We start from the raw sequence: 8,687 nt of genomic DNA, 5'->3' as shown, positions 1-8,687 counted from the left end.
GTAGGGAAAATAACCATCTAGGGTAGCTAAAGGGAAAAAAAAAATCTGTCCTGTATTCTCAAGGGGAAGCTTTTAGCCTGAAATCTTCCTTAACCAAGCATACTTCAAGTCTATTTTCCACTTCAAATTTATCTTCACTGTTTTCTCTTGCCTAAAGCTGCATTTAGGGCATTTTCTGTGACTTTCCCTTGTGTGACTGCATTCTCCACACTAAACCAAAGTCAAAATTCCTCTCACATTAAGGAAAACAATTTGAATAATCTGGATTGTGAATAATTAATTAGATGACAATTTCAGAAGGCATGCTTCCACAGAAAGGCAGCTTTTAGAGAAATCTCTTGAATACAAGCTTTTCACTCCTCAGTGCTGCTATTTTCACAGTGAAACAAATACTTCATTCAACCTATGACCACACAGAAGTCTTCGTGCATGGCTTTATTCATTGTGAAACTCACTCTTTTCCACAGTAGACTGTTGAACATGACAACTACTCTTAACCAGATTCATCCAGGTAATACCTTTATTTTCCTGAAACAAAAAGGTCATACAACTTCATCTGGACTATGCTCATTTTATCTCTACCTCTAGGCGGTATCGTCAAAAGCATGATCAGGTGTCACTACACAAAGATCTCCCAACTTGTTTGTGGCAATCAGTTTGGATTTGGTTAGATTTATCCATCACCTATAAAAACCACCTGAACTCGTCCTTTCTTCCCCTGCCAAAAAGGCTCCATACACAACTGAGAACCGCTTAAAAGTTTTAATGAACTCTTTCCTTTGTGAAGCACTGTACTGCACACAAGCATCAGTATGACTAAAAATGGAATAATTCCTAAGTATTTACATAAATATCCTGATTAACTAAAAAAAAAAAACAAAGCAAAATAAACCCCTTTCTAAGAGACTTCAATTCCTAGACGTGTTATCCGTAAAACAGAAAATAGAGCCACACGTGTTGGCAACATCATCTCCCTGTAGGAGCATGCTCAGACTAGAGTGTCAGGAGAGAAGTCTAAAAACCTTTTGACAATATCTTATGTATTCCGGCACAGATACAATGGGAAAAACAAGAAAAAAATGTTTCCTCTCCAGAAAACCAAAGCATTTCGCTTTTATCCAGTTCTTCCAGACTACATCCAACAACCCTTTCCCAACAAGGAAGTCTGAAAGCATTAATTAAAGTTGTGTCTACATACGACACTTCTCAATATTTTTGCTGCTATCTTAATTATTCACTGTATTCATTTTGGCTTCACTTCCCCACTATAACACAGTGTACACATCTCCGAGAACATTCACTGACTGGGGCACACCACATATTCTTTTGTTCGCGATGAGAAAATCCTCACAAACATAAAAGTTTTTTTAAGTGTATACATGTGTGCATATAAAAAACAATAGACATTATTGACAACCTCTCAATAGCAAGAAAACAAAACCCAAAACTGTATTGCTAGTTTGCTATTTCTGAAAAAGGGAATACTTTAATACTGCCATTTACCGATTCTTCTATCAAAGATTGGCTGGTTCCTGGGATTCACTATAAAAATGTAACTTCTGGAATAATGGATAATATAGAAAGAAAACAACCCAGCAAACTTAATGTGATCATCAGTCAAACCCTGCATTTAATAATTCTCAGATATGACTCCCCTACCACCACCTCTAGCAACAAAGATACTTTTCCAACAATCATTTTAAAATCGAATTTCCTAGAAAGAAGCTACTGGTGAGAATACTTCTAGCCAATTCGGAAACTTGAATATTCATGTGCCAATTACAAAACTCTGGGATAAAGATGCAGACACTGAGCTTATAATCCTTAAGAAGAAACAGAAGTGATCTTAAGAACTAAATGCTAACAAACTTTACGTTGTGACAGTAGTTGAAGTTGCAAGTAATAATACTGTTATGAAACAAGTTAATATCTAAAAAAAAAAAATGAAAACCAAGTGGCACAAAACCAACAAAAATCAGTAGCTTCCTGCAAAACAGAGTAATGCACTTAGAATTCAGTACTCTTCAAACCTACCAATTAAATAATGGCTTACAAGCCTATTAATAAATACTGGAAAGAGGTAACTTTGTCAGCAGATTATTAGCTGGACTTCCTGAAAGACATTCAATTTCTCCATAAAACACCACTGACAGAAAAAGAAAATTATAAACAACAAAAATTAGCTACACAGAACACAAAATGGCAATAACACTTCAGCACTGCAAATGACAGCCAGTATATAAAAGTCATCCGCAAAACAGGTAAGCAATGATCACTGCAAAATATTTAGAACCACAGAGTGAAGTTAGCGCTAGTAGAAGAAAGTGAAACTTTACAAACTCGATGAAGGAAGCACATCCATGCATTTCTGATGTTCAGTATGCAGCTGTGGTGGGAGGAAAAAAAAGGTAACATTCAGATGGTTTAGTCTGCTTCAGCTGCAGGAGAGGCCCTTTTCAGTCCTGTTTTTGCCCCAAGCAAAGACCCAGCTGGCTCAGCCGGCTCTCGCGTGCTGTCGATTGCTCTTATCGGTGAGCATTTTTCAAAATCCTTCTGGAGTTACTCTGGGTGGGTGGGGAGAATATCCTGGAAACCACATCAAATCTGATTCCCACAACTACTCTCCACCTGCAGGCTGATACTACAATACCAAAACTCCATTGCTTCAAACAGTTAAGGAAACACTGATCAGGACCCAATCAGCATCGCAGAGAAAATGAAAACGTTTTACTGATTTAAAAAAATAAAATATGTAAATTAACAGATGATCCAGCGATATGTTGAGAAATGGGGCTGAATTCCTTACTGATTCTGACAGAAACTCGGCAATGTAGCAGGAGTCTGAGGTCAAAGAGCAACGCTGCAACAGGCCACAGTCCTGAAGTGCAAAAAAATTGAACTAATATGGCAACTCTGGAAACTGCCACAGCAGCTGACTCGAGAGGGAAGTTGTAGCCAAGGAATTTTTTGGGCCTCCTAGCAACATTCTTTGCTGTCATCAGACACCACAGTTGATGTTGCTAAAAGTTGATGCCTGAGCCTGAACAAGTAGGGGCAAGAAGAAAGGGTGTGAAAATCCTTTTCCTGATTAGTCATGATCTGCCCAATGCACAGTCACCAGGATGGAAAGAAGCAGCATGAGACTCACAGAAAATACAGTTAATTTGACAACAGCAATATCATCACATGACTGCCTTTTAACAGGTAGCTCTTTCAGTACTTGTTAGTAGTTTCCTTATCAGCATGAAATGACACACACACACACACACACACAAATATATAAAGACAATGTTATGTAATTCATAAATCACATGCTGTTTCTATAGAGAATTTGTATTATACTCAATAGAATTAAAGACTTGAGACAGAATTCTTACCGTCTTTATTGGAAAAAATCAATATAGCATACTCTTCAAACTTTGTTTTCTCACCTATTGTATGATACTAAGGTTTGAATGAAACTAAGTTTTAAGAGTTTTAAATTTAAGTAGTGATGTACTTTAAAAAATAACTTCAGTTAACATCAGAATTTTAATTAGCAGTTTCTGCCACTCACTTTTATTAATAAGGTAATTACAACAACCACACTTGCTACTATGAAATGTTTTTCTAAATTTCTCCATTGAATTCAGAATACTTGGAATTCCGCTGATAAAATGTTGGTACAGATATTTTATGACACTTAATACATTAATATTATTAGCATAATTTAAGATTTAAATCTCCTGCACTTTTGCTGCATTTTGGTATGGTGGTTATTAAAGTTTTCATATTACAACAACTCTTACATATTTAGTTATTACAATATAGATGTAGAGAAAGAAGTGAAATTGTCCAAAAACATTCTTCTTGTAACACTTCTGAGAAAAAAATTTTACTAAAACACATAATAAAAAATGTAGTCTGCTGCTTTCTTATAACACTTTAATCTTCATTTAAGATTTGTCTAGGTCCAAAAAATTTAAGTCCTAACTTAGTAGTTTATCTGGTTTGAGTATATATAATATTAACTGATTACGATCTGGGCAAGAATATTGACATCTACTGTAATCCTCTTCAATCATCATCCCCAACCAGGCCTTTCTACTGTTTTATAAAAGCAGGAAAGTATTCTTCTCCACTAATTGTGCCTGCCAAGTAAGAAGTCGGCACACACATCAGCAGCTGTAGATAAGATCCATAGGAATCCAGGTCTAAATTACTGTAACTCTGCAAACAATAAATCTAGCAGTGAAGATTTTCCTCTTATTTTTAGTAAAGAAGTAGCATGGAAGATTTTCCTAAGTAGTATGAAAAATGGTCTTGATATAGAAGCTAACTTTATTATTTTTAGAGGCTCAGTAGTTAAAATTAATGGAAGCCTTTGTTTATTTGTAATTTAATCTGCTTTTAAATACTTACAGTGAAAAATACGGAAATCAATGTATGGATGAGAACCTCTTCTCTCTGTTTCAAATCCTGCCCGACTTCTTACTCGCACATCTCCTAGAAACAGGGTCAAGAGTGAAATAAAAGTGTGGAAGAGTGGCAGAGATAAAATGCAAATGAACACAGCCTGGAGGGGTAAAGATTCACGTACTTAATGGAGGAGGAATATTCAAACAATAGGCCTATTTCAATGCTTTTCAGTTTAAAGGTGAAATTCAAAACAAAGTTTGAAGACTCGTCAAACATGCAATCGCATGCTTTCTTGTCAAAATCTCTCCTGCCTAAGCATACGTTGCCAGAAGCATGTGATAAGCATTCAGATGAGATTAGGAACAGCTTGCTACACCATGTATGGTAGAAATGCACCTTAATATGACAGGAAACAAGAACATTACAGGTTGGTTTGTTCTTCAGTAACACACACAAAACAATAACATTTTGTATAGTACAAAAAGATTCAGCTTCTAGAAATGGTAGCTTTTAGCAAATAAGCTAGGTACAATATGGTTTTATATTACAAAATAGAATACTTTCCCACTAGCATTTACTTACTTGTGCTCAGCTGTTTGAATATTACACAAGAGCCTATTAAAATACCAAAACTCAGTATTAAAAATTTATCAAACTACTTTGCACTGCAATTAGTTTCAACCTGAATCTTTTAGCATGCTAGTTGATTTCTACATATGCATTTTACCAACTGAAAGCTGATCAGTATTCTTTTGTTAGGTATTTGTAGTTCACCTGCATTAAAAGCTTTCACTTAAAATCCTTTAGCTATTACAAATTTGGGCAAATCTTTGAGGATCAAAAGCAGCAATGTTTCCCTCCTGAAATCGTACCAAAAATGTGAGACTTAAGATGGGAAAACATTCTGGTTTCTAATTATGAAAGCCCTTGAAAGTGCAGGGCATACAGGCATAGCAATTTTCACATAACTCAAAATGAAGTATTTAACACAAGGAACTAAAGACTAATAAGAGCAAAATAAAAATATAGCTATTTAATTTCCAGCAACTGACAGTATTCTAACATCTTGAGAGTGCTTTTTCCTTTTCATCTCCAACCTGCTAGTTTGTAACACTGAAGCAGGCAACTTAAGTCAGAAAATAGCTGAAGATACTGACTAAAAATTCAGGAATATACTTTTAATATTTAATAGGTATCTCTCTAGAGATATGCATCTATAAACACTGACACATCTATAGTAACACACTTTATATGAATGTTATCTTGTGAGGCGTGCTGGAAGGACCACAAAAAGATAAGTAGACTCACGGCTCCCTAGATAATGAGTCTAAAGTTTGCATATCAGTAAAAACATACCAAATACATGTGGTTTTTAGTTATTACTCCTTTTGGTTTTATGTAACTGAAAGCCTTAACAGGGCTGCAAAGGAAAGGAACGCAATTACTGCCTGTAAATATTTTTCAAACCACTGACAATATATTATTTATAAAGGTTTCAACCACTGATCTGAGCAGAGGGCAAGAGGCTTGTCCTGTTCCCAGCAATACAGAGGCAGCAATTTGTAGAACTCTTCTGTTAGGCACAAGCAACTGGTGAATTTTATTTATAGAATAAGTGAATAGAATGGAAAAAGGGAGAAAATATTGGAAAAGAAGAGGCATTAGTAGCAGTGTATGAAAATATCAGTTTACACAGTGGAAGATGCAACGATGATTACCTTTCACTCATTTATCTGGGAAATCAGTCATAGCTACAGCTGTGTGAATGAGTTCACCAGCTGAATTAAAAGAGAAATAAGAGGTTTTTTAGTTGACTTTTTTTTTTAACAGAAAAGGTGAAATAACTTTGTGAATTCTATTTCATTTTCAAGGCAGTCTTAATTTTCAAAATTTACCAACCACAACATGAATCACCAGTTTCAGTCAGTGTACAACTAGGTTTTCGTGAACAATTTACTTGTTCAAATTATCAAGAAGAGGAAAAGTTCACAGAAAAACACCTGAAGACTAAAATGGAATTCTGCAAATAACAAAACAAGCACATTCATCTGATAAACAACATCCAGAAAATTCCTCTGCTATTTTTATTTATTTACCAGTACCTCATCTAAAAGCACAGAAAGAATAACAGTTCTCTGTTGCCCTTGAAATTCCCCCAGTGTTGTGGATTTTGAGTAAGAAAAACTGTTTACAACCGAAATGTGTAAGTGCATGTGACTACATTGCTTTTAACAGTAATTATTAAAACACGTATAACAGGAACAGTTAGCCAAAATAAGAAATTATTTATACTAAAAATGCACATGGCAAACTATTAAAGAGCTGGCTGCAATAAAATAGAGGTAAAATGGGGCATTTACTTGCATACATATGAATTGAGAAATTCTCAGCAAAGAAAGCATAATATTTCCATTAAATAGTTGCTAAACAAAATTCTCTCTCCCTGATCATAGTAGCAGCAGAGGATATTTTGTTAAAAATCAAGATCTCAACAATGGATGGTTTTATTTAGAATACATTTGGATTTATTCTGGAAAAAGGTATCACTTCTACAGGACTGGAATTACCAGAGTAAGCAAAGTAGGAATTCCTACTGGGCCAAAATGAAGACAGAAGAGCTGTCTCCATTATCATTGTACAGAACTACTGCATTTTTCAAGATTTCAGACAACAAATGTGTTTGGAAAAACTGGTACGGGTGGAATTTGTAGATAACATATATCCATCTGAAACTTCTGTGCATACAGAAGCATAAAAAGGAATAGCATCAAACTGGCCACACATTATGAGATGTGCTGTTAGCACTGTGAGTCTACTCTCTACTGCATGTGTACAGTTAGTCCCAAACCATCCAGAAATACTGGATCATCATTATGCATTCACTGGGTAGTTAATCTAAGCTGCAAAGATCAATAAATTTCAAATGCACCCACTTCATTGTGCTTGCACATAACATAACATATTTGCATCAATTTGCTTGGGAAATCCTGCACAATTTTTTTTAACCCTATGACTCTGAAATTATACAAGTTTTAATTTAAGGAAGTGACTTTCTATATTTATCATCATAGAAAGGCACAAGACATTTCAGATTTAAGATTACTTTTATCAGACAAAAGGACACTGTTAACAGAACTCCTTCAAACAGCAACCGAAGTCCAGCATCAGAGCCAGCCATTATTACAGCAGCTGAAAGAATTAAAATTCAGAACTTAACCTCGTAAGTCCTTTTGTAGTTTTTGTTTATTTACCCCTTTTAAAAATATCAAAGCGGTCACAAAATCTTTTGAAACCATCAGATTGCATCATTTGCTTATAGGTAAATTTCCTTGGTAGCAAGCTGACAGTTTTCATCTTAAATGTGTCTCTTCTTTAGCCACTCTGAAGAGAGTCCTGTTTCCTTAGGGAACACATACAAGTCCAGCATCTTAATGACAGTGGACTTCCAGGAACAATTTTTTTCTTCTTTGAGAGCTGAATCCAAAGAATCAAGAGTAATGTTTAAAAAATGGAAATCTTTCCTTTCAAAATCTGATTTTGTGCACAAACACGGAAAAGTACTTGTATTAAATGAGAATTTTTTCCAGAATATTTCTAGGTGAACAGGATTGCTTGCATTTTTAAGACAAAGGCCATACAGGCAGAAACTCAACTGCCGACTGAATAAACAGTGGCAGAAGGAATGTACGAGGGAGGTTTGCAGCTACAGCTGAAAAAGGAAAAGGAATTCAAGCTGCAACAAAACTTACCTGAAGACAGACCCTTTAGTTCCTACCCCTCTCTCAGACTCCTGCTCACACGGCAAGGACAGCTCAGATACTTACGAGGCAGCTGAAATGCCACAGCTGACGTCCCTGTGTGTGAGGTTTACGCGCGCTGCCCCACTGCTCCAGTGTGGCACAGTCACAGCGCAGCAGCTGCTCGAGGGGCTGTGGCCTTCTGGAGCAGGGGCAGCAATCTCAGAGATCCCGGAGGACAGCTGGGAGCAGAAATTATGACAGACACCTCAGGGTAAACCACCCAACTCAAAGCCATGAGGTTGTGACGAGCAGGATTTCCAGAAAGAATTACTAGCTTCATAGATTAAAGTTCCTATTAAATTTTTTGGAGAAACAGATGACAGGTCAGCTGAATACGCCAGAATTAAAGCAAAAGGAATACAACATAACTGCTACTGGAGAAGAGCGTGCACCTGCACTGACTCCTATTTGAAGTAATCAAGACTTGGAAAGGAGGACAAAATGCTCCCGTTTCAGTTGAGAGGTGCATGCTCACCAACACAAGCAGAC

The 8,687-nt window shown here is 36.2% G+C and overlaps 1 protein-coding gene across 1 annotated transcript in view; it reads right to left on the bottom strand.

Annotated features, from left to right (window-relative positions):
- Positions 1-8,687, bottom strand: part of PDE7A (phosphodiesterase 7A) — a 39,116-nt gene that overhangs the window by 20,490 nt on the left and 9,939 nt on the right. The window contains exon 3 of the mRNA XM_010183813.1: positions 4,402-4,485. Coding sequence (XP_010182115.1) covers positions 4,402-4,485 — 84 coding nt within the window. The remainder of the gene's footprint in view (positions 1-4,401; positions 4,486-8,687) is intronic.

This window comes from Mesitornis unicolor, unplaced genomic scaffold (genome assembly GCF_000695765.1).
Source record: "Mesitornis unicolor isolate BGI_N332 unplaced genomic scaffold, ASM69576v1 scaffold24954, whole genome shotgun sequence".
Taxonomy (NCBI): domain Eukaryota; kingdom Metazoa; phylum Chordata; class Aves; order Mesitornithiformes; family Mesitornithidae; genus Mesitornis; species Mesitornis unicolor.
Note: the sequence above shows the minus strand (reverse complement) of the source record. Positions and strands in the feature narration are given on the sequence as shown.